The sequence below is a fragment of the Patiria miniata genome, unplaced genomic scaffold, assembly GCF_015706575.1.
Source record: "Patiria miniata isolate m_02_andy unplaced genomic scaffold, ASM1570657v1 HiC_scaffold_17, whole genome shotgun sequence".
In the NCBI taxonomy this organism is placed as follows: Eukaryota; Metazoa; Echinodermata; class Asteroidea; order Valvatida; family Asterinidae; genus Patiria; species Patiria miniata.
In genome coordinates, this window is record NW_024037055.1 from 8279026 (window position 1) to 8303648 (window position 24623).

The 24623-nt window shown below is 45.4% G+C and overlaps 3 protein-coding genes across 4 annotated transcripts; 2 read left to right on the forward strand and 1 right to left on the reverse strand.

Annotated features, from left to right (window-relative positions):
* Positions 1–423: 423 nt before the first annotated feature.
* On the forward strand, positions 424–7063 carry LOC119723739 (D-beta-hydroxybutyrate dehydrogenase, mitochondrial-like). Of its 2 annotated transcripts, XM_038194561.1 has the most exons (6): positions 424–913; positions 1527–1661; positions 2087–2239; positions 3876–4009; positions 4737–5129; positions 6978–7063. In XM_038194561.1, exons 1-5 carry the CDS (start codon positions 634–636, stop codon positions 5124–5126), a joined length of 1092 nt encoding a protein of 363 aa, XP_038050489.1. In that variant the 5' UTR covers positions 424–633; the 3' UTR covers positions 5127–5129; positions 6978–7063. The 2 variants fall into 2 exon arrangements, with proteins under 2 accessions (XP_038050489.1, XP_038050487.1); XM_038194559.1 differs by lacking the exon at positions 6978–7063 and having other exon boundaries at positions 425–913; positions 4737–5825.
* On the forward strand, positions 5914–18884 carry LOC119723738 (D-beta-hydroxybutyrate dehydrogenase, mitochondrial-like). Its single transcript, XM_038194558.1, has 5 exons — positions 5914–7193; positions 16515–16649; positions 17051–17203; positions 17991–18124; positions 18363–18884. The coding sequence occupies exons 1-5, from the start codon at positions 6914–6916 to the stop codon at positions 18750–18752; spliced, it is 1092 nt and encodes a 363-aa protein (XP_038050486.1). The 5' UTR covers positions 5914–6913; the 3' UTR covers positions 18753–18884.
* Positions 18885–19778: 894 nt separating this feature from the next.
* LOC119723740 (zinc finger protein 3-like) lies at positions 19779–24253 on the reverse strand. The gene is made up of 2 exons (XM_038194562.1): positions 23783–24253; positions 19779–21626 (listed from the first exon to the last, which is right to left on the reverse strand). The coding sequence occupies exons 1-2, from the start codon at positions 23826–23828 to the stop codon at positions 20716–20718; spliced, it is 957 nt and encodes a 318-aa protein (XP_038050490.1). The 5' UTR covers positions 23829–24253; the 3' UTR covers positions 19779–20715.
* Between the last annotated feature and the right edge of the window lie 370 nt (positions 24254–24623).

A 24623-nucleotide genomic window follows, 5' to 3' on the forward strand; every position in this document is an offset into this window, starting at 1 on the left:
AAAGCCTCGTTGAAACCGAGGTTGGTGAAATGCCCGAAGCTTCTACCGATTGGTGAATTGAAATGTAGCAATTGGTGAAACCATGGAGGACTTGAGACGAAACCTATGTTTGTATGACGCACATACGTTTTTCTACTTGCGGCTCCAAACACACCTAAATTAAACCGTATGTGTATTTTTGACCTTCGCTAAATATAAGTTGAAAACTCTTATAAAGGTTTCAAGTTAAATCGTCGGGGGAAAAACATGGTTTGTTCCAACAGAGTATCGATTATGTGCTTCTTAATGCAAAGCATGGATATCAGTAGAACTAGGCCTATTTGTTTTTGCCTTTGCTTAATTACTCTTCGTTCAAGGTATCACGCTTTTGCGCTTGCCGCGGCGCTTTTGCTTTTGCCGTGACAGTTGTGGGCCACCGTAGGATACGCCCATCGGATTATTAGCTTAATGCGATACCATCAAATCTAAAGGTCGTGAATATATGCAAACAAGATTGCCTGTTTTACTACTGTTTGCTACAAATCAATGCACACTACCACATACATTTATATGACATTGTTTTTCCTGAGCAACTGGAAAGTAGATCTGTGAAAGCAACGTAAGTTTTCGAGGGTCGTTTACTTATGAGCAACAATGCCAGTGGATAGACAGACGTACTTCTATTCCTGGGCCATCTTGTCTTTGTTGGCCCTGGCAGTTTATTTGGGAGAGGACAGCATTGCTGCTAAAATCATCGCTGGTACCTTGGCCGTGGCTGGGCTGTACATTGGAGGCAAACTGGTGCCCAGGGGTCACGTCAGCCCCGAGGGTAAGGCGGTGTTTATTACCGGGTGTGACACGGGGTTTGGCAACGGGTTGGCGAGGCGGCTGGACGGCTGCGGCTTCACCGTCTTCGCTGGGTGTTACATTCCAGGTAATCATTAATAATAAAATGTCAAATTGCCCATTTATTGACTGGTTGATCGATTGAGCAATCGATTGATTCATTAATCAATTGACTCATCATTACACTGATTCATCATTTCATTGATTGAATGACCAATTTTGAGATCAGTTGATTGATCGAATGACGAATTGATTGATCATTCGAATATATTTTATAAATATATTGATTTATCTACTAAGTGATCGATCCAGTGATCAACTAATTGATTGCTCAACTAGTAATTGGTAGAGTGGTTGATCGATAAATGAATCGATTGATGGTTGATTCATTGATTTACTAATTGATCAATTGGTAATCATTAGGGTAATTGGTTGATTGATCGATACACCAGTGGATGAATCAAATGATCACAGACTGATCGATTCATAGATGCGTTACTCAAACTGTTTAACTGATCAATTGATGGATGATCACTGATTATCTTATTGATTGGACCGATGATTGACTGATTGATGGATTATTTAATGGATTGATCAACCTAATGATTCATTGGTTTATCATTGGCTTGATTGATCGATTGAGCGACTTTTATTGATAAACTGATTGATGGATGGATTGATGTATTGATTGTCTCCCCCAGATGGCCCGGATGCCCAACAACTCGCCAAGGAAACTTCGTCTAGGTTGACCATTGTTCCTCTTGACGTCACGTCTGATGAATCAGTGGAAGACGCTAGGGACATGGTCAAGGCTGGACTACAAAGACAACGGGCTGGTAAGAAACGCTATGCCGTAGCTATGCTTTATGGTACCAAAATAATTTATTGACTCTGTGTACAAACCGCAATAAGATTTTTAAAATCCCCTGACACCTCTTCCCATCGTCCCTCCGAGACAATGAAAAAGCCGCTTCGGCAAATGTGCAAGATCAGCCCTACTTTTTTATGTCATCATAATCGCGACTGTTTGGATTGAAGGCAATTCCACTGAATTTAAACGAATAGGTCTAACACGAACTTTTCTTCACCCTTGAATTTAACTATCGCGTCTTATTAATTTTGAAGTACAATTTTCTGCTATGCAAGTTTTACATCAGTACAACTTCCGTTAATCAAAGAGTCATTAGGCCTAGTGACAGTAGAGTCAAAAATGCAGGAATAGAACATGTCATTGTTTTTAACGGGTTGTTTTTTTTCTAAGAGCTGTGGGCGGTGGTCAACAACGCAGGAATATGGCGCTGGGGCCTGATTGAATGGACGACCATCAAGCAATACAAGCAAGTAGCTGAGGTCAACGTGTACGGGATGATCAGAGTCACTCAGGCTTTCCTACCGCTCATCCGCAGAGCAAAAGGTAAAAGGGTCGGTCACGGTTTGGTCATACCAAGAAAGTTATGATCATATTCTATGACCAAGCTAATTGAAAGATCCATCATAGGCCCCGCCCATTGCGCACGTGGGCAACAACAGTCACGTGCGCCAGTCTGCGAGGCATGTACACGCATTTTGGACCCTAACCAGGACCGTGATTGGTCGAAACAGAATGGGGCGGGGTTTAAAATAGGAGAGAATCCTAAACCTTCCGGATTTTAAGCCCACCCACCTTTGGTCTATGTACCGGGCTATCGTGGTCACCTGACCAAAAGTCGTGACCTTATTGGTCAATGCGCACTGTTTGATTGACGCGCAATCCGGTTTTAAGTGACTGCGTGCCTATTGGCAAAACGCCTGTTGGCTAAACATGCAACTTTGTACTTCTTCAAGTTCCAATGGTTACAACGCTACTCTTCGTGCAGTGGGCGTGGTTTATGTTGAAATAACCAAGAGTTAGTCTGAGTGTCACCCGTTATCCACGGAGCCAGTCTCCGTACAACGTCTGATGAATTAAAGCATGCAGATTTATGCGATCTCGCGCCTCAGCCAATCGGAGTCGAAGTTACTAAATCGTGACGTCATTTCATTTCCAAATCAGGACTAAATATTTGATTGATCATTTCAAATGCAGTGTTTTGTAATACAACAACAGCCGGGCGCGTATCGAGTAACATAATACAGAGCGCGTGACCACAGCCTTTGTTGCTGTATCTTGGTGGTTTTTTTTATCCATGTCTATGATGCGACAACGGGTGAATGAAGACCCGAAGACCCGATATAGAAAGCGCTTGCTGATTGGTCAAAATCTAGAGGTCAAGATGCGGTTGTCTTGCATAATTAATCAGCGAATCTGCTCAAAAATTGCAATTAGTCACACAGATTACCAAGAGTTTGTTCTAGCCAGAAAAAAAAATTCGCAATGGATTTTGGAGTCGCCGTCACTTGAAAGACGTTTTTGTTGTTGCATTTATGCATCCAATTATTTTCGAAGCGACGCAAGCCATTTCGATTAAATGTTCGAGCAAAAACTTTATCGGCCTATGAAAATGTTATAATGCAAGTGTCAATGACACTGATGACTTCGGGCTCTGGAAGGATGCACGCCTGTAAAAAGTCAAAAATCCGTCCGCCGAGCTCATGAATAAAAATACCCTCAAAATATTCAATATTAGAGAGTTTTGAGAGCCTTAAAATTGGGGAATTGAAGAGATATGGTAATGAACCTCTGGCCCAGACTTGGGGCTTCCAATTCTGAGCATTTTGGATGCTATTGGGCTCGAAAGTGGCGCTATTTTGCCATGTTGTGGAGGGATCGTTTTTCAAGATGGCTGCTTTTCCGCTTTGGGGAAAATAGGGGCCGTCTTCTTTGGGTGAGAATATCTCAAAAAGTCAACGGTCAACCCACCAAAAAAAATGAAAAGAAATGAAAGATGACACACTGATCATCATTTTTTTCTGTGCAGCTTGAATACCTGTGAGAGTTTGGAGTATTTTTAAAAGAATTTTGAAGTATGCGCATTTAGCACTATAGTGTCTATGAGATTTGTTTTGCAGGGTTGCACCCGGAAGTCGTTAAGATTTAGGCTGCATGCTTTAATTTCTTTTCAAATTCTCAGGTCGTATCGTGAACGTCAGCAGCGTAAGTGGACTGTGGACAATACCTTACATCTCCAGCTATTTCATGACGAAATACGCAGTCGAATCTTTCTCCGATGCACTGCGTTTTGAGATGAATCCGTGGGGAGTCAAGGTGCGTAATTAGGGCGCCCTCAATGACAGTGTGCATAACCTGTGCATTTTTGGATGATTTTTAAGTTCAGATTTCGCAATGGCATTTTACGAACTATAGACCTCATGCGTAGCTGCCATCTTGGAGTGCCATGCCTTTGTTTTGCTGTATTATACTTGAGTGAACCCTCTGTGCCTTCATTGTTGCTGAATACAAAAGATGCCCTCCAAGCTAGAGTCTGAGTATCACCCGTTATCCACGGAGCCAAGTCTCCTGTATAACGTCTAATATGTCTAAACATGCAGATATGCAAGCCGCGCGCCGGCCAATCGGAGTCGACTTTACTAATCGTGACGTCATTTCGTTCCCAAATCAGGACTAATGGGGTTGGTCAGTTCGAATGCAGTGTTTTGTAATACAACAGCCGGACGCATATCGCGTAACATAATGATACAGAGCGCGTACGTGACACAGGTGTTTTTTTTATCCTTGTCTATGGCGCGCAACGGGTGAATGCCTGAAGACCCAAAATAGAAAGCGCCCGCTGATTGGTCAAAATCTAGAGGTCAAGACGTGGTTGTCTTGCATAATTAATCAGCGAATCTGTTAGACCATGGCTTTCGCATGGTCTATTACATAGACTACCTTAAGATGGCCGAGGCGCATATAAGTAGGCGTACTGTTTGTTGTCAGTATTTGGGTGTTAAGGTCATTACTCCATGTTTAAATTTGTGCCTTCCAATTTCAGGTTGTCTTGGTAGAACCCGGTGAATACGGTAAGCTAACCGGCATCGCCCTGCACTCCCGAGAGTCGACCCTTGCCGTCTCCGAGCCGCTCTGGGACGGCATGCGCGACGACCTGCGCAGAGACTACGGGCGGGAATACTTCGACGGTCACGTGCAGCGTCTCCACCAGGCGCGCGAGGCATGCTGGGACGACCTGACGCCCGTCTTAGACGCCATGTTGGATGCGGTGGCCTCGGGTAGACCGAAGCACCGGTACCTGATTGGGGAGTTGTCCACTTACTACTTGAAGTTCAAGTTTAGCCTGCTGCCGTCCTGGATGACTGATTGGACCCTTTACAAGCTGGATGAACCATTCCCTAAACCGGCAGCACTGAGGGAGAAACACGACTAGTTGGTAACGGTCAGATCAGCCTATAAGTTCGAGAAGGAATGTCAAGTTTCATGATTTGTGTTTAACCAAAGTTAGAATCATCTTCATCGAACGTAATACATGTATAGGCGAATCCGGGCACGTAGTGTCTGTCCACGTAGCCCTATGTACAACTTAAAGCCCGGGCCCTTTGAGTGGATAAACCATTGTGCACGCTATTGCACAAAGCAGCTGCTCAGTGATGGATGATCTGAACAATACTTAGCACAATGCTTTCGCCATTTACCGGGGCCTTAGTGGTAGAATTGATAGCGTTAGCGTGCCCGCATTGGTTTAAAGTCTGAAATTGGTAGCATTATCAATAGCTGCGCTATCTTTATATCCATCGTGTTCAATGTAACCATAGCGTAGGCCTTTAATTATTACATCATGAGTCCGCCATATTAAGAATGTGCCATCTTCGAGTTAGGATTGTGCGTTAAAATATCAAACATCTAACAGTAGGCCTACTGAAATACTTTTGATTGTTTCTAATTTCATGCAATACGGTATCAGTCATGCGTTATCAGTCATACGGCGTATCATGTTCCAATTGAGTTTGTTCCTGGTTTGTTCGATTGTTTGAAATCTTATATTAAACAACATGAAGTCGCTGAAATTGTGGCCACAGTTGTTCGTTCTTTGACAATACATTGGAGACTTCTCCGGTTCTTTCGAGCAGTTCAGTTCTACGGTATTCTAAAGAATCCTGGGCGTTTTTAATACGTAGGTGGTGTTGCCACAGCCGCGTTGAAGCCGATGTTTGTGAAATGCCCGAAGCTTCTTCCCGATTGGTGAAACGTAGCAATTAACTGGTGAACCATGGAGGAATATTAAAGGAAAAAACTATGTTTTTATGCCGCACACACGTTTTTCTCCTTGCTGCTCCAAAAAACACCTAAATTAAACTGTTTGTGTAATTTTTTTTTTTTACCTTCACTACATAAAAGTTCAAAACTCCTAGAGGGCCCAATTTCATGGAATCCGTAACGCCGAATTTTGTGCTAACGGCCCGCAATTTTGTGCTAACCGAGCTAGCACAAAAATTCTGCGCTATCCTTGTAAGCACAAAATCCTTAGTTACGGGAAGTACGCATGCGCACAAGCCAAAATTCCTTGCTAACCCGTGAAATACGCTAACCGTTAAAAATGCGATGCCGAAAAAATGCGACGCCGATGGCACATATGGAACACCATACTTTTGGTCAATTTTTAGGACCGATCGAACGACCACCAAGTGACACGTAGAAGCTCCTCGTCCTACTCGTCCTACGTGTATTTGTTTTTGCCTTTGCTAACTTACTTTTTGTTCAAAGTATCACATGATTAGTTTAGTAGTGTACTGGTCTTGGTCTGAAAAGCATGTTTGGAGTCTGGTGTCGTATGGAATGTATACTCCTATAAATTCTATGAAATTGATCTTCAGAGTGAGATCCCGCTGTGTGCGCACAGCTGTATGCGCAATATCGCCATAGTATACATGTATATTTCAGTCCATATATCATACGACACCAGACCTTTAAGCTTGTGGGCGTGGTTTATTTTGCACTTCGACTCCACACGTACGTACACCCATCGACTGGATTATTAGCATAATGTGATAGACATCAAATCTAAAGGTCGCGAATATAAGCAAACAAGATTTCACTCAAATCAGTGCACACACTGTACCATATACCTGTGACATTGTTTTTCCTGAGCAACTGGAACGTAGGCCTAGATCTGTGAAAGCAACGTAAGTTTCCGAGGGTCGTCGTTTTGGAGTAACAATGCCTGTGGATAGACAGACGTATTTCTATTCATGGGCCATCTTGTCTCTGTTGGCCCTGGCAGTTTATTTGGGAGAGGACAGCATTGCTGCTAAAGTCATCGCTGGTACCTTGGCCGTGGCTGGGCTGTACATTGGAGGCAAGCTGGTGCCCAGGGGTCACGTCAGCCCCGAGGGTAAGGCGGTGTTTATTACCGGTTGTGACACGGGGTTTGGCAACGGGTTGGCGAGGCGGCTGGACGGCTGCGGCTTCACTGTGTTCGCCGGGTGCTACATTCCAGGTAATCATTAAAATAAAATGTCAAATTGCCCATTTATTGACTGGTTGATCGATTTAGCAATCGATTGGTTCATCAATGAATTCATCGGTTAATATATTGAACGACTAATATTGATAGTGTTGCGTTCCCGCAAATTGCGTAGTTTACTTCTTTCCCAACCAATCCATTCCACTCCGTGCACAGCGTAATGCTTGCAGCGATCCTGTGTGCCCTCACACAGCGCGAAGCTTTACCACGAAGTCTTAGACACACGTTTAAGTGTGCAGCACATTGTACAGTACACTATTGTATAGCGCGCAATGCGTGTAGCACTCACTGCTATTGAACATGTACCGCCATGGGACATGTACTTAGGACTTCAGCCATTTTCCCTCCACCTTTCCCCGGAGTCGATGCGAATTCCCCTCACACACCTTACCTCGCATCCGACCCACATTGACCCCGAGCATTTAGCGAATGTGGCTCGCTAAAACCTACCCGTGTATTCACCCCTTAGTGACCCCGTACACCCCAGCGAGTGTGTCCCACTAACCCACTGGCCGAGACCTACGGTAGCTAGAGGTCAGATTACGTCCTTCATCTCATAGTTTTACTCCATAGCATTAGTGTGTAGATTCTTAACTAGTCTAGAGACTAAGTCTTGTACACAAACCTATGTACCGAGAAGTTATTCCCTTTCCCTTTTCCTTGAGGATCAGTTCCCCGTAACGCACCCACGAGTGATCCTACTTCGCCCGCTAACCACTGCTCTCGGACTTTCTTCCACTAGAATGTCTAAGTCAGTCGTGTACAAATCTCCCATAGAGAACTTTCCCCATGCCTTTGTACACGGATGCATTATTCATAACTACTAGAATCCAATGCTCCCATTGGCTAAGACGCGCCCCCAAAAGTCTATATAAAGCGCGCAGAAATGGCAGTTCTGGTCATTGTTGTACTGGGCTCTTCCCCAGTAGATTCTTGAGCTGAGCTCTGACCTACACAGAGCTCTCGCATATGATGCATTAGATTGTTGATCTGGGCTCTGACCCCGACAGAGTCCCTGACATGTGTACACGTAGATTATCGAGCTGTCCGCTCACTGGCCATAGACCCTACGTCTGTACACAGATAATCATGTACGCCGTAACTTTACATTGTATATAGTGCGCCCTCTATTGACCTGAGATGTAAATAATCCCGAATAAAGTACTAGTGTGTGTGTGTAAGATACTTGTATCTGACTCTTTATTTGATAATGTCTCTCAACCCAGAGAGACGTTACACTGGTGGCAAGCGCTGGGATACGAACTTACACACACCATCGAACTATACCATGACTTTTAATTAAGTCACTTCATGTACCCCTCCACTGAACGGATCTCCCAGCTTTAGACTCTGACTTTCTGCTTGTCAATATCAGCAGCCAACATGCCTGCCAAGCGAAAATCTCGCAGGTTACAGTCGTTGTATGATGATGATGACACCAACCTGTATTCAAGTCTACAGGAAGAGAGTGCAGAACTTCAAGAACTTAAAAAACAGTTCGAACTTTTCAAGCTTCGTTCAGTGGAGGCGGAGAAAGAGCTGAAACAACTCCGAGCAACTGCTGCATTACACAGCCCATCAACGGCTGAGCAGACAGATGCCAATGTTTCAGCGAAATCGCCCAAGGACTCACAGCCAGTGATGTCTGCTCCCAGTACTGCCCCTTCCACCGTTCCACAAGCTGACGCCCCTAAACCAACAGCAGCAGAGCAAGCAGAGCCCCGTCCTCTCCGAACCCAGCCGAGTCATAAGCTGGATGTTCCTCTCCCTCGCCAAGGAGAATTTGACGGCACGAAGTCATGGGAAGGCTTCGTCCGACCTCTGATGGGTCTCGCCGAGGCTTGCGGCTGGTCCGAGGAAGAAAAGCGCTTCCGACTTGTCAGCAGTCTACGTGGAAAGGCGGCCGAGTACGTGTACCAGCAACTGGATCCCGAAGCAATCAAGTCGTCCGACACCCTGGTGAAGGAGCTTGGTAAACGATTTGGCGAACGACAATTGCCAAATTACTACATCGCTCAGCTAGAAGCGAGGAGACATCAGCCGAAGGAGAAGCTGGCGGAGTTTGTAGCCGACATTCGCCGCCTCGTCTTTCGGGGCTACCCTACGGCAGATCCAGTTACCAGAGAGAGCATCGCCCTTCGCCATTTTCTGAAGGGCCTCCCCGACCAACAGATGGCAGTTTCCGTTGGCATGACGAATCCCCAGTCCCTCGAGGAGGCAACAACGGCGGTGGAAAACTTCCTGAGCCTCCGTGACACCACAAGCTCGGGAAAATCACATCGTGTGAACACCGTACAGGCAGCATCTGAGGCTGATCCCGGGTTCGTCAACCAAAAGCAGTTTAAACAGTTCCAAGACAACCTCGACCGACGGTTAAACGGAATTGTCAAACTGATCAAAGATAAGCCCGCCTACAAGCAGAAATCCGCCAAGCCTGCTGAAGCCAAGAAACAGCAGATGGATGTTACTTGTTTCAAATGTGGCAAGCCCGGCCACTTTGCAAACAAGTGCCCCGACATAGCGGCCAAGGAGGTCGTCGTCATACAGACGGAAAACTAACGCGGACCGTGCCGTCCGGCCTGGCACCGGTCCGTCCCAATGAACAGAACACTATCCGAATGGGTAGACAGCAATTTCAAGGCATGTCTGCATTTTTGCGAGTGCAGATATGCGACCAAGACAGCGAACTTTTAGTCGACACCGGAGCGGCGGTGACCATCATTTCTTCAGCACTTTTCAGCCAGATCCCTGCTGAAAAACGCCCTGAACTCAAACCCCCGTGCAAAAGCACAAAACTAGAAACTGCAAACAAGGAACTCATTGACATTGAAGGTGTTGCCACAATCGACATGATGATTGGTGAACAGCACTTCCAATGGGATGCATTTGTCGCCCCCATCAGCGATGAAGGAATCCTTGGCTATGACTTTCTATACCACTATGATTGCATATTGGAGGCACGTAACGGCATACGAATTGCCGGTAACTGGGTTCAGTGGACAGTCCAAGGAGCCCCTCCCCGTGTAGTTAAGATCGCACTGAAGCAGAACACTACAATTCCAGCATGCAGCGAGTGGGTAGCAGAGGGCATAGCTGATCATCACAAACTGAGTTCCATGTATGCAGTCGTTGAACCTGCCAACCTTCGTCACAATGTTGTGGTTGGCAGTTCACTCATTGATCCCCGCCGAGAAGACATCGGCATACCTGTCCGACTTGTGAACACTTCACCCGAGAACATTGAACTTCAGGCAGGTACAACGCTTGGATATCTGCATGAAGTTGATGCGGTTGAACTCATAGCCGAGCAGGAAAACTGTGAAACCGATCACCTCTATCGAGTAATGCGAGTGTGCAGAGAGCATGCCCGCCCAACGTCATACGCAGTCAACCCAGTCAGTCCCGCCGTCCCCGACACCCCAAATCCTTCTGACAAGTGGTCAGAAAACCTACAGAAACTGTACGAGAGGAGTTGTGAAAACCTGTCCCCACACCAGCAGAAAGCATTGTGTGAACTTTTGGCCAGCCACGAGAACACTTTCGCCAAATCCGCGGAGGATTTGGGAAAAACGTCAATAGTGCAGCACACTATTGACACCGGCGACGCACGCCCCATACGACAGCCTCCCCGCCGTCCCCCCAAGGCATTTCAGGGCGAGGAGGAGAAAGTTCTCGAGAGCCAACTCAAGGCGGGTGTGATCCGCGAGTCAACATCCCCCTGGGCATCACCAATGGTTTTTGTCCGGAAAAAGGACGGCACAACTCGTCCGTGTGTCGACTATCGTAAGCTGAACGATGTTACGCGCCGTGACGCGTATCCCCTACCCCGTGTTGATGACTGCCTAGATTGCCTGAGTGGGGCAAAAATCTTCAGCACTCTCGATCTGCAGTCGGGCTACTGGCAGATTGAAGTGATGAAGGAAGACCGTCCCAAAACCGCGTTCGTAACCCGAAGTGGACTGTACGAGTACGTGACCATGCCTTTTGGGTTATGCAACGCACCCAGTACCTTTGAGCGCTGTATGGAGCTAGTACTCAAAGGTCTGCAATGGCGAACTCTGCTGATATATCTAGACGATATCATCATCCTGTCATCAACATTTTCCGAGCATATTGAGCGTCTTGGTGAAGTCCTACGACGACTAGGAAACGCTGGACTGAAGCTGAAACCGAGCAAGTGTGAACTCTTCCAGACGGAAGTTCTGTTCCTCGGTCACATCATCACACCAGATGGTGTCAAACCAGACCCTAGTAAAGTTTCTGCTGTGCAGAACTGGCCCACCCCAAGAACATAACTGAAATACGCTCTTTCCTGGGACTATGTTCTTACTACCGTAGGTTCATAGCCCAATTCGCCACGATAGCCAGCCCCTTACATCGTCTGTTAGAGGCCGGACAGACGTTTAAGTGGACTCATGACTGTCAAGCGGCTTTTGAGAAATTAAAGGCCGCCCTCACCGGCAACGAAGTCATGTCATACCCCAATGATGATGGGTTATTCATCATTGATACCGATGCTTCAGATAGTGGCATTGGTGCTACTCTATCGCAACTCCAGTGGTGTGATCGGACCCAGAGGGAGGAAGAACGGCCGATAGCATATGCTAGTCGGTCGATGACAAAGCCGCAGCGTCGCTACTGCACTACGAGGAGAGAACTCCTCGCAATCGTCACCTTCCTTCAGTACTTCCGACACTACCTACTGGGCAAACAGTTCCTCATCAGAACTGACCACAGCGCTCTTCGATGGGTCATGTCTTTTCGTGAGCCTGTCGATCAGATGGCAAGATGGCTTCAAATCTTGTCTCAGTTCGACTTCAAAATCGAACATCGACCAGGGAAGAAACATGGCAACGCAGATGCCCTCTCTAGGGTGCCATGTGACCCTGACGACTGTCCGTGCTACGACGGAACGACCATACTCGCTGAACTCCCCTGCGGCGGTTGCGAGAAGTGCAAAGCCAAAAGCGAGCTGTGGTCCGATTTTTCGCAAGTCGACGATGTGGTCCCCCTTTCGACCAGACGAGTAAACGCTACCTCCGCTGAAGTTCAATTCCCAAAGAGAACATCAGCTGCTGACGATCAGCCCTCGAGCAATGACGTCAACCCTCAGGCCAAACCCGTATCCCCACGGACAGTCCTCGTACTGATGGCAACGTTGGTAACCCTCCTACTGGTTCCTGTGTGTAGCATTGGTAAACTTATTTGGCGCTCGTGCAGTGAGTTTACCTGCAGCGACTTTGACGATGGACAGTTCAAAGGTCGTTTTTCGCACACAGCCACGCCTACTGGAGAAACTCCCGGGCAAGCCAATTTGCCCACAGCCATTCGGGTAGTACGGCCGAACAACCGAACTAAACCTGCTACAAAATCCTCTGATTCGGCTGGAAGAGAGTTGGACTGCAACGCGCCCTGCATCCCGCAAAAGGATGCCGATGCCGGTTCAAGTACCGGGCAGCAACTTGCAGAACAATCGAATCCAACCGGACAGCAAGACGACCAAGATGGTGAGGTCACGAGTGATCGTACCCCTTCTAGCGCCCCCGCCGGTCTCAGCGCCGGACGAGCCACATCTTGGGTCGGTGGCTACACGACAGAGGAAATAGCTAAACTGCAGAGAGCAGATCCAGACCTGAAGATCATCATTGAGTTGATGACCAAATCACCTGAGAGACCAAGCAGAGACCAGATAGCACGCGAAAGTCCCACCACCAGGAACTTGTGGTTGCTATGAAAACAGCTGGTGCTGAAAGACGGTGTTCTTTTTAAAAGATGGGTGACTCCTGACCAGACCCAATCTTACCTGCAACTTGTGATTCCTCAAGCACTGCAGAGTGCCGTTCTTCTAGCTGCACACGACGCCGTCACCTCTGCTCACCTCGGGGTGAAGAAAACTGATAGTGTTGCGTTCCCGCAAATTGCGTAGTTTACTTCTTTCCCAACCAATCCATTCCACTCCGTGCACAGCGTAATGCTTGCAGCGATCCTGTGTGCCCTCACACAGCGCGAAGCTTACCACGAAGTCTTAGACACACGTATAAGTGTGCAGCACATTATACAGTACGCTATTGTATAGCGCGCAATGCATGTAGCACTCACAGCTACTGAACATGTACCGCCATGGGACATGTACTTAGGACTTAGCCATTTTCCCTCCACCTTTCCCCGGAGTAGATGCGAATTCCCCTCACACACCTTACCTCGCATCCGACCCACATTGACCCCAAGCATTTAGCGAATGTGGCTCGCTAAAACCTACCCGTGTATTCACCCCTTAGTGACCCCGTACACCCCAGCGAGTGTGTCCCGCTAACCCACTGGCCAAGACCTACGGTAGCTAGAGGTCAGGTTACGTCCTTCGTCTCATAGTTTTACTCCATAGCATTAGTGTGTAGATTCTTACCTAGTCTACAGACTAAGTCTTGTACACAAGCCTATGTACCGAGAAGTTATTCCCTTTCCCTTTTCCTTGAGGATCAGTTCCCCGTAACGCACCCACGAGTGATCCTACTTCGCCCGCTAACCACTGCTCTCGGACTTTCTTCCACTAGAATGTCTAAGTCAGCGTGTACAAATCTCCCATAGAGAACTTTCCCCATGCCTTTGTACACGTATGCATTATTCATAACCACCAGAATCCAATGCTCCCATTGGCTAAGACGCGCCCCCAAAAGTCTATATAAAGCGCGCAGAAATGGCAGTTCTGGTCATTGTTGATCTGGGCTCTGACCCCGACAGAGTCCCTGACATGTACACGTAGATTATCGAGCTGTCCGCTCACTGGCCATAGACCCTACGTCTGTACACAGATAATCATGTACGCCGTAACTTTACATTGTATATAGTGCGCCCTCTATTGACCTGAGATGTAAATAATCCCGAATAAAGTACTAGTGTGTGTGTGTAAGATATTTGTATCTGACTCTTTATTTGATAATGCAAATTGGTGACTTGGTGTACATGCGAGACAGCACAAAAACCGCTGGTTATATATCTCCCAAGCTAAAACGAGCTAAATGGACAGGCCCCTGCGTCATTCTCAGAACATTGAGTGATCTTCTGTTTGAAGTCCGGTTCAAGCAACGGGGAAGAACAAAAATTCTTCACCATGACCGACTTAAGCAGTATCTCAGTGACGAGGTCCCAAAATGGATGCTGGACCTTCGTAAAACTTTGATGGAGAAGGGTTCTCTCTCAAAGGATGATGCTGTCCCCCGCAGTAACGCCAGGAAAACATCCAGCACCAAACGCGCTTATGACCCCTCATCAGCCCCGCCTGCTACAGTATCTGTTTCCCCGACACCAACTGTAGCGCCCTCTGCGACAGGAACTTCGCCCTTAACAGAGAGGAGGAGTACCCGTTCTAAGAGAAGGCCAGCGAGACTTCAGGATTATTTCTAGTCTCCCACCTCCATTTTCACGACGCTTATTCATGGTCGATGAACTGCGCCGAGTCGATGAACTCAGTGTTTTTCCCTCCATCGATATGGACACTGAACTTTTACTTTCGTCGTTCTAGATGAATATTTACCTTCTTTTGTTTTGATTATCTCTCATTTATCCGCATTTAAAGGAAATATAACCGTTCGTTATTTTCTTTATGTTCACTTTTAAGTTTTACACTTTTTGCATGTTTTTAGCGCTCCATTTATCTTTGATTTTCCTTAACTCTTGTTATTCAGTAATTCCTTTTATTACAACGAGGACGTTGTAAAAACTAGGGGGAGATAGTGTTGCGTTCCCGCAAATTGCGTAGTTTACTTCTTTCCCAACCAATCCATTCCACTCCGTGCACAGCGTAATGCTTGCAGCGATCCTGTGTGCCCTCACACAGCGCGAAGCTTTACCACGAAGTCTTAGACACACGTTTAAGTGTGCAGCACATTGTACAGTACACTATTGTATAGCGCGCAATGCGTGTAGCACTCACTGCTATTGAACATGTACCGCCATGGGACATGTACTTAGGACTTCAGCCATTTTCCCTCCACCTTTCCCCGGAGTCGATGCGAATTCCCCTCACACACCTTACCTCGCATCCGACCCACATTGACCCCGAGCATTTAGCGAATGTGGCTCGCTAAAACCTACCCGTGTATTCACCCCTTAGTGACCCCGTACACCCCAGCGAGTGTGTCCCACTAACCCACTGGCCGAGACCTACGGTAGCTAGAGGTCAGATTACGTCCTTCATCTCATAGTTTTACTCCATAGCATTAGTGTGTAGATTCTTAACTAGTCTAGAGACTAAGTCTTGTACACAAACCTATGTACCGAGAAGTTATTCCCTTTCCCTTTTCCTTGAGGATCAGTTCCCCGTAACGCACCCACGAGTGATCCTACTTCGCCCGCTAACCACTGCTCTCGGACTTTCTTCCACTAGAATGTCTAAGTCAGTCGTGTACAAATCTCCCATAGAGAACTTTCCCCATGCCTTTGTACACGGATGCATTATTCATAACTACTAGAATCCAATGCTCCCATTGGCTAAGACGCGCCCCCAAAAGTCTATATAAAGCGCGCAGAAATGGCAGTTCTGGTCATTGTTGTACTGGGCTCTTCCCCAGTAGATTCTTGAGCTGAGCTCTGACCTACACAGAGCTCTCGCATATGATGCATTAGATTGTTGATCTGGGCTCTGACCCCGACAGAGTCCCTGACATGTGTACACGTAGATTATCGAGCTGTCCGCTCACTGGCCATAGACCCTACGTCTGTACACAGATAATCATGTACGCCGTAACTTTACATTGTATATAGTGCGCCCTCTATTGACCTGAGATGTAAATAATCCCGAATAAAGTACTAGTGTGTGTGTGTAAGATACTTGTATCTGACTCTTTATTTGATAATGTCTCTCAACCCAGAGAGACGTTACAATAGATCAATCGAATATTTTATCAATCGATTGATCGACTAGTACTACATGATCGATTGATTGATTGGTCGACTTATTGATTGATCGACTACAGTATAATTGGTAGAGTGATCAAATGATAAATTCATGAAATACGTAAAGGTTGATTGATCGATCACTTATTGATCAGCTTGGTAATCGTTCTGGTAATTGATTGATTTGTCGGTAAACCAGTGGATAAGTTATCATTGATTGACGATTGATGGATACGTTACTCCAATTTGTGTAACCGCTCATACTCGATAGATGATCACTTATCAACTTATTGACTGGACAGGTGAATGACTGATGGATTGATTGATCACTCGATCGACGAGTTATTATTGATAAACTGGTTGACTGTTGGATCGATTGATGTATTGATTGTCTCTCGCCAGATGACCCGGATGCCCAACAACTCGCCAAGGAAACCTCGTCTAGGTTGACCATTGTTCCTCTTGACGTCACGTCTGATGAATCAGTGGAAGACGCTAGGGACATGGTCAAGGCTGGACTACAAAGACAACGGGCTGGTATGGTACCAAAAAAAATCAGTTGACTCCATATGTGTCAACACAATGAGATTTTAACAAACCTCTGACACCTCTTCCCATCCTCCCCTGAGACTTTGAGGAAAAAAACCGCTTCGGCAAATGTGCAAGATCAGTCCCACTGTTCTTATGACATAATCATCGCAACTGTTTGGAGTGAAGGCACTGAGTTCTTACGCAAATGGGTCGATCTAGTATGAACTTGAAAGTAACCACTGAATTTAAGTATCGCGTCTTATTAATTTTTGAAGTGCAATTTTCTTCTTAGCAAGTTTTACATCAGGACAACTACCGTTAATTCAAAGAGTAATTAGGCCTAGGAGTAATTTGGGGAAAAATGCAGGAATATAACGTGTCATTGTTTTTAATATTATTTTTCTAAGAGCTGTGGGCGGTGGTCAACAACGCAGGAATATGGCGCTGGGGCCTGATTGAATGGACAACCATCAAGCAGTACAAGCAAGTAGCTGAGGTCAACGTGTACGGGATGATCAGAGTCACTCAGGCTTTCCTGCCGCTCATCCGCAGAGCAAAAGGTATTTAAGTTGGCGTGGTTTGGTCATACTAAGAAAGATAAGTTATGATGATCCATTAGGCCACAGCCACTGCACAAGTGGGCAACATGCGTGCGCCAGTCTCCGATGCACACTTCACTACACTGCGTCGTATACGCGCGAACTTAACCCAGACTGTGATTGGCCAAAACACCAAGGGGCGAGGCTAAATGGATCACGTGACGTCATCTCAACTTAGCCATGCGTACTTCACACAGTGTATGTAGCATATAGCAAGAATGGAACCGGAAGTTAACGCAACTTAAATGTTTAGCCAATGGGGGCTTGTAATCAGTAGTGCGTGCGCGTGTATGACGAAGTCACTAACGAACCGGATTGGTAACAAATTTCAGGCCCTGAGGTCCTCTTGTGTCATTGAGACTTGAGATATAACATTTCTGGCCGATACGCCTAATATAAGTTGCTCGACCAAGCATTAGGCCTATTGAATCGGAAATAGCTTGCGTCGCATCGGGGGGAAAAAGCAGTGGATGAAAATCGTACATCTTCGTCTATGAACTGACGGACTTCTCTCCAAAATCTATCGTGAAAAGTTTGCTCGCCAGACTAGCTCTTGGTAGCGTTCTGTAAAGACCCTTATTGCCTGTCAATCAAACAGTACGCATTGACCAATTAGGTCACGAACTTTGGTCAAGTGACCCACAGTAGCGTGGTACAGAGACCAAAGGTGGGCAGGCCAAAATCCTGAAGGTCTATGAATCATTGATTTCTATTCTAAAGGCTGCTTGACTTTCTTTGAAATTCTCAGGTCGTATCGTGAACGTCGGTAGCATTGGCGGACTGTGGACAATACCTTACATCTCCAGCTATTTCATGACGAAATACGCCGTCGAATCGTTCTCCGATGCGCTGCGTTTTGAGATGAACCCGTGGGGAGTCAAGGTGCGTACCCAGGGCGCCCTCAATAGAAAATAATTGAGAGTGACCAAAAATGGACGTCCATAAGTTAGGCATCGCATAAATACTTCCTCTGACGGCCATCATTTTGAAAATATTGCATATTAAACCAGTAATCCAATACAACTAGACAGTGTGCATAACGTGCATTTTTGGTATAAGTTTTTTTTGTATTATTTTTGATATAAATTTATAGGGTTTATATTGTGCCTTCCAATTTCAGGTTGTCTTGGTAGAACCCGGTGAATACGGTAAGCTAACCGGCATCGCCCTGCACTCCCGCGAGTCGACCCTTGCCGTCTCCGAGCCGCTCTGGGACGGCATGCGCGACGACCTGCGCAGAGACTACGGGCGGGAATACTTCGACGGTCACGTGCAGCGTCTCCACCAGGCGCGCGAGGCATGCTGGGACGACCTGACGCCCGTCTTGGACGCCATGTTGGATGCGGTGGCCTCGGGTAGACCGAAGCACCGATACCTGATTGGGGAGTTGTCCACTTACTACTCGAAGTTCAAGTTTAGCCTGCTGCCGTCCTGGATGACTGATTGGACCCTTTACAAGCTGGATGAACCATTCCCTAAACCGGCAGCACTGAGGGAGAAACACGACTAGACAGTCATATCAGTATTAAGGTCGATCAAGCACAAGCAATATACAGCTTGCTGAGAGCGCCCTCTTTTGTGGGCAGGTCTCTGTTCCTCTCTGATATTCATGAGTAGACATTTTGCACTTTCGTTCGCTCGTACCCCCCGCCCTGCAAACAGGACGCTGGGATACTCTGATGAGCTTTACTTAATCTTGTGAAGGAAGTGGCCTATGACCTATGTATAAAGCATCTGGCTACAGCTGTTCAAGACCGCAGTTAGACAATGTGCGCAAATGCTATCCGAAAACTTCCCATAAAATTGCGCACATTCCATACCGGATGTGATTTCTGTTTCATTGCGGACCATGTGGACAAAATTTTGAGCGTCGCATAATGCAATCCGACCGTTCGTGATTTGAAACGGAGCCTGAGCGAGTGACGGGAATTGTAAATTTACAACACAGCCTGAACACAGATAAGGTTTACAGAATTTCCTACATTATTACGCTTTTAAACGAGAAAAAAATCTCTAAAGTGGAATAAAAGAGTAACGAATCAGTCTTAACGGCCGTTTCAAACCTTGCAGAGTCATGACCTTGATGACGCGCAGGTCACTGGTCACGCAAAATCCAACCAATCAGAGCGTGAATTCATCAGAGTATCCCAGCGTCCTGTTTACAGGGCGGGGGGTACGAGCGAAGCACTTTTGTTGTCACTGAATTAAAATAAAAATGAGGGCGCCCTGTTCAAGCTGTATGTTTAACCGAATTAGAATGTAACTTTCATTGAACAAAGTTGTAGACCTACTACAGTCGAGTCTCGTTAATACAAACTCGTTCGGACCTAGCCAAATTGTTTGTTATATTAGAATTTGTATTAAGAGGAACATCAGTCCCATTCATTGTGCACATAAAATATGCACAGTCGGGACTACGGCTTTATGTTTGTTATAACCAGAATTTTGTATTAACAGAGTTTGTACTAACGAGATTCGACTTTATTCTGGTGGGGAGCAGTGTCATATAAAAATTACTCTCCTATGAAAATCGGACTCATTTACCCTTTTATTGGTTATACCCTCTCACGTGACCGTTCACCTCAATATCTTCGCTTAGGCATGCGCAATAATGAGTCCGGACCTCAATTCACGCTACATCGGCCTACTGTAAGGTTTTGCTGTTTATCAATAATCACGTTATTCAGATACTAACAGTGCGTTTATTCTGATGCATATATATACAAAGGTACATCTGAAGCTAAAACTGTTCATCTCACATTTTAGTAATTATAATAATCACTTGTTTATAAATAATTTTTCATCAAATGTAGAGCCTCTGAAACAAAGTTGTCAAAATCATATGCAAAAATACAGTTCTAAAGTTTCAGTATTACATGTTCTGCAATTTAAAATTAACTGAATTGTCCTTTATATTTTGCCGATAGAAAAATGAGAAAGATTTTTATACAAGTTAAAACTTCACCAAATAATATGAAAAAAAGCTGCACCTATTGTCAAGATTGTTGAACGATTGAATAAATTTCCACACACATTATATTTACCATAGTTATAAAGTAGAATATTAGTGGGTTTTTTTTAAATCAAATTATACAAAATAATACCTTACTCGCGTTTTACTAGCGAGAGATCCCAAAGGCCTATTCATAATTTTTCAAAGTTAGGTCAGTCACTCACAAACGGTGGATGGCATTAAATAATCTGATAGGCGGACAAAAAGTCACCTTAATATTATTCAGGATAGATTCATTGGTAAACTCGGTCAACAAGAACAATATTGCTGACCAATGAGCAGATTTTGAAACCATTTTTAAATCAGCGTCGACTGCGTTCAGTCATGGCTGTAAAGGTAAAGTGTTATGTATACGCTGGCAATAGAATAACAAGTCGATCGAGATCAAGCCTGAGTCGGTATTACTGAACTAGGGCCATGGTTTGTTAATTCACCATGCAGTGTTTCAGTCTGGAAACTTTTACTGTGATGCCACAGCGACTCTCACCCCGGCCAGACGCATGAGGTGCAACACCTGCTTCATGGGTAGAGACAGGAAAGCCTGGACTTCAAGGTCCGGGTGGAGCTCCCTCTCGTGTTTCTTGAGAGACTCTTGGCTCTGATACCTCAGGTTGCACAGCAGGCATTTGTAGGGGTTGGCGAACATGCGTTTCGGGCCCAGAGGAGTAAAACTTGTTGAAGGAGAGGTGTGCTTCAGTTGCTTCTCCGCGGTGCCCCCGTCGGCCATCTTGTGGTATAAGGAATTCAAATGCGTCATGATCTTGTCCACTTCGCGATCCCGGACGTAGTCACGGACCACTTGTTGAGCCTTCAAGATGGCGGCCTCCTTGGTCCGGCTTCTGGTGTGCTCCGGCTTTTGCTTGTCGTGCACGCGTTCGTGGCGCTCCAGGTTGCTCTTGTGGCTGCTGGCGTAGCTGCAGATGCGGCAGGCGAATTCTTTGACTCCGTTGTGGACGCTCATGTGGCGCTTGAGCAGCGCCTTGCGGCAGAAGAGGCGTCCGCACTGCAGGCAGCCGTACCCGCTCTCGTGCTGGTGCCGTACGTGGCGCCGCAGCTCGGACTTGCTGCTGAAGAGGCTCCCGCAGCACTCCAGTTGCTTATCACGGCTGTGCATGGCCTGCCGGTGCCGCTCCAGGTTGGTGCGGCGCTTGGTGGCGTACGGGCACTCTCCGCACCGGTGCAAGCTGAGGCGCAGGCTGGGCTGACTGGCCGTACCCACGCTGCCAGTGCTGCGCCGGCGGACGCGATCCACGCGGAGATCCTCGGCGTCCTCTGACCAACTTCTCGCTCGGTTCTTGATCGGAGACAGGGATTCTTCCTCAACGTAGGAGTAAGATGGGATCGAGTAGTCGATGGGAGAATTGCAAAAGTCTGAGGGAAAGAAGTGGAAGTGTGTTAGTCAATGAGCTTGACGGTGAAGGTTAACTTTATGCAAGCTGTCTGCTAGCTGCTATTCCACAAGAAAAAGTATTCAAAATAAATAATAGTTTAAGCTTACATCATTAATCAAGCCACTTTGGTGTTGTCTGCATGACAAGTTCTACACCTTACTTATGAGCTCTTGTTATTTTCTAAGAAGGACGATCACGAAGACGATCGAAGCACAGTGATAGAAACGTTGATTATTAATCTGGCAGTTTTACCGCAGAGTCTTCTTGATTCAAAAAATTAAAAGAACCCTCATAGAATATCGTGGTTATTTTTTACTCCATTTACTATACCACCATGTAGCTTGAACTGATGGGTTTTGTTGGGGTGTCCATTTTATTCCCCCCCAAAAATTGTAAAGTGAAATATCTCCGCCAAATTTGACGTTTGGGGTTATTTGCCCAAGAAACAGAATTATTGAAAAAGAAGCAATAATTTTTTTTCGGCTGACAGAAGAGCTTCAGTCTGTACTTTGGGGGTAAATCTTTTCAGAAATTTCTCACAGCACCGACATTGTGTTTGCGTCACTACCAACAGTGTACTCATTGTTAACAATACTTTGCCCTACATAATATTCTTCTTTCACTTAGTAAAGAGCTATCTTTGTATTCTAGTATATTTTTCAAAAGAAGATGGGAACAATAAACAGATGGCCTTTTTGTCCAACTTATTTCTAAAGATTTGTTGGGTACAGATAAAACACTATAAGGAATCACAGACAAGTCGCAAGCATTTAACAATCGTCGCACGGATGTTTCTATGTCATTAAGCGTGGTGTCGTCTAGTGTCTGCGACTGGTCGCTAAAGTATCACGTGACGTCGGTGCGCGTTCCAACTTCCAAATAATAATTACTTATTCTGTCCGCCCGTCCGCAACAATCGGACATAAAACAACACCCCCCTGCAAAAATCCTTAGATCCGCCCCTGGATCGTTTATCGTTCTACGAACTGATGAATACACATTAAATACAGTGAAACATGGACGTCCGTGAATAAACGAAAACGTGCAAAGGAAAACAGACACAAATCGCCATCAATATTTCAGAAGAAAACAATAGAGTTGACTTGTGCCTCATATTCAAAACACAGAATCTGACAGTAGAACTAATGTTTCAGTCTTGACTCAAATGATTAAAATGTTATTTGTATTTGAATGACTGTGTGTAGAGCTTCCAATGGCATTCCATGGACAGCTATAACAATAGCTTCTTTTAGTAAAACATGTATAACTTCTGATGGCATGGATCGATGCCTTTTATGAAACAAATCAACAATCCAGGTCACATTCTTCTTGCCTATATACCCCTGTACAAGTTGCATTTATGTATTGAAGATGACTATGGGACTAGACTATACAGGGTGAGTCAAAGAAAAACCCGAAACCCAAATTTTAGGACTATTGATTCAGTGAAGTTCTACATGTAGCACTTTAAAAGTCTAGGATATAAAAGCCCAATTCATAAGCTTTCTTTTAGTACAAAAATCATTCAAGTCACTTATGTACTTTTCAAGTTACGGAATTTTAAACACTACTACCGTTTTAAAGTTCTGTCCACGGATCACACAAAAAAAGGTGTGCGTCCAGCAAAACGAGAACAATTCACACACATCCCTATGTGATTTGTTTTCGTTTTGCTGAAAGAACACTTACCTTTTTGTGATCCGTGGACAGAATTTAAAACGGTGCTTGTGTTTAAAAGTCCGTAACTTGAAAAGTACATGGGTGATTTGAATGATTTCTTGTACTATTAAGAAAGCTTATGAATTGAGCTTTCATATCCTAGATTTTGAAAGTGCTACATTTAGAACTTCACTAAAACAACGGTCCCGACATTTGGGTTTCGGGTTTTTTTTACTCACCCTGTTGTGGGACTAGACTATACTAGTTGCTATCTCCATCAGTTCTGCTAACTGATTATCGACGTGCTAAGCAGCAGCTTATCCAGCCCATAGCAGTGACTTTTTCTCTACTTATCTGTCAGAGAGGAAATATGCTTACAGCAGGTTTTCATGGAAACACTGCCTTTCCTTCGCCTCTGCTGCGAAAACTCGCTTTAAAAACTATAGTTCAGTATATAAAAAAAGAAAGTTGTCTTACCTGGGTGAGCATATGTTGTTGCTGATTTTTCAGCCATGGTGCACATTTCGATGTTCAATGCTTGAGCGACAGTGCGAGCCAAAAAATGTACCGAGTTGTGGACTAACCAGGTATGGGGGTGACGGAGCTCCTAACGGCGGAAGATTTCTCCTGGCCTCGCCAACGCGGCGTAACAGAAATGTGGCGTGCCGCGTTTTTTTGTTACTTGTATATAGCTCAAATAAATACAAGCTAAGTGTTGTTCATTTTGTACCACTGTTTGGAGGGATCTCCTCGGAAATAAAAAAAAGAGGAGTAACTTACACGGCCGCTTCAAAAGAAACAATTCTTTATTTGCAAGCGAAGGACTTTCCACGACAATCGAATAAGAACGAGTTAACAAAAAGGCATAGAAAATTCAAATAACTTGGAGGATTGCCCGCGGCAGACAAAACTGACAACCTTTTCTGAAAGATCATAAATCATAATGGACTAAAAGTAAAAAGAGGTATATGTGGGTGCTGATGGGCCACACAACTTAAAACTCATGTTTCTCTATCTGTCCTCATTCGTTTCAAACGTTTCCTTTTTCACCCAAGTAATTATCTTTCAGTATTTCAGACTGTACTTCTCCCCCCCCCCCCCCCGAAAAACAACAACATTGCAATTTCATGCATCCCCCTTAAAAAAAAAACAACTGTTACACAGTATGCTTTAGATGTACAAATGAATCAAATTTAGGAACAAAAATACCTCCCCGGCACGGACATGGAAAAATCTGCGACTAGAAATTGAAATTTATTTTCGTTCTTTCTATTCTTTTTTTTCTAGGGACACTGTAAAATTAGATATGCTCCATCGC

Coding starts and splice junctions, on each gene's coding strand:
- LOC119723739 (XM_038194561.1), top strand. CDS start 634: ATGCCAGTGGATAGACAGACGTACTTCTATTCCTGGGCCATCTTGTCT. Junction 914..1,526: donor CGCTGGGTGTTACATTCCAG/GTAATCATTAAT, acceptor TGTCTCCCCCAG/ATGGCCCGGATGCCCAACAA. Junction 2,240..3,875: donor GCTCATCCGCAGAGCAAAAG/GTAAAAGGGTCG, acceptor TCAAATTCTCAG/GTCGTATCGTGAACGTCAGC.
- LOC119723738 (XM_038194558.1), top strand. CDS start 6,914: ATGCCTGTGGATAGACAGACGTATTTCTATTCATGGGCCATCTTGTCT. Junction 7,194..16,514: donor CGCCGGGTGCTACATTCCAG/GTAATCATTAAA, acceptor GTCTCTCGCCAG/ATGACCCGGATGCCCAACAA. Junction 17,204..17,990: donor GCTCATCCGCAGAGCAAAAG/GTATTTAAGTTG, acceptor TGAAATTCTCAG/GTCGTATCGTGAACGTCGGT.
- LOC119723740 (XM_038194562.1), bottom strand. CDS start 23,828: ATGTGCACCATGGCTGAAAAATCAGCAACAACATATGCTCACCCAG. Junction 21,627..23,782: donor AACAACATATGCTCACCCAG/GTAAGACAACTT, acceptor TCTTTCCCTCAG/ACTTTTGCAATTCTCCCATC.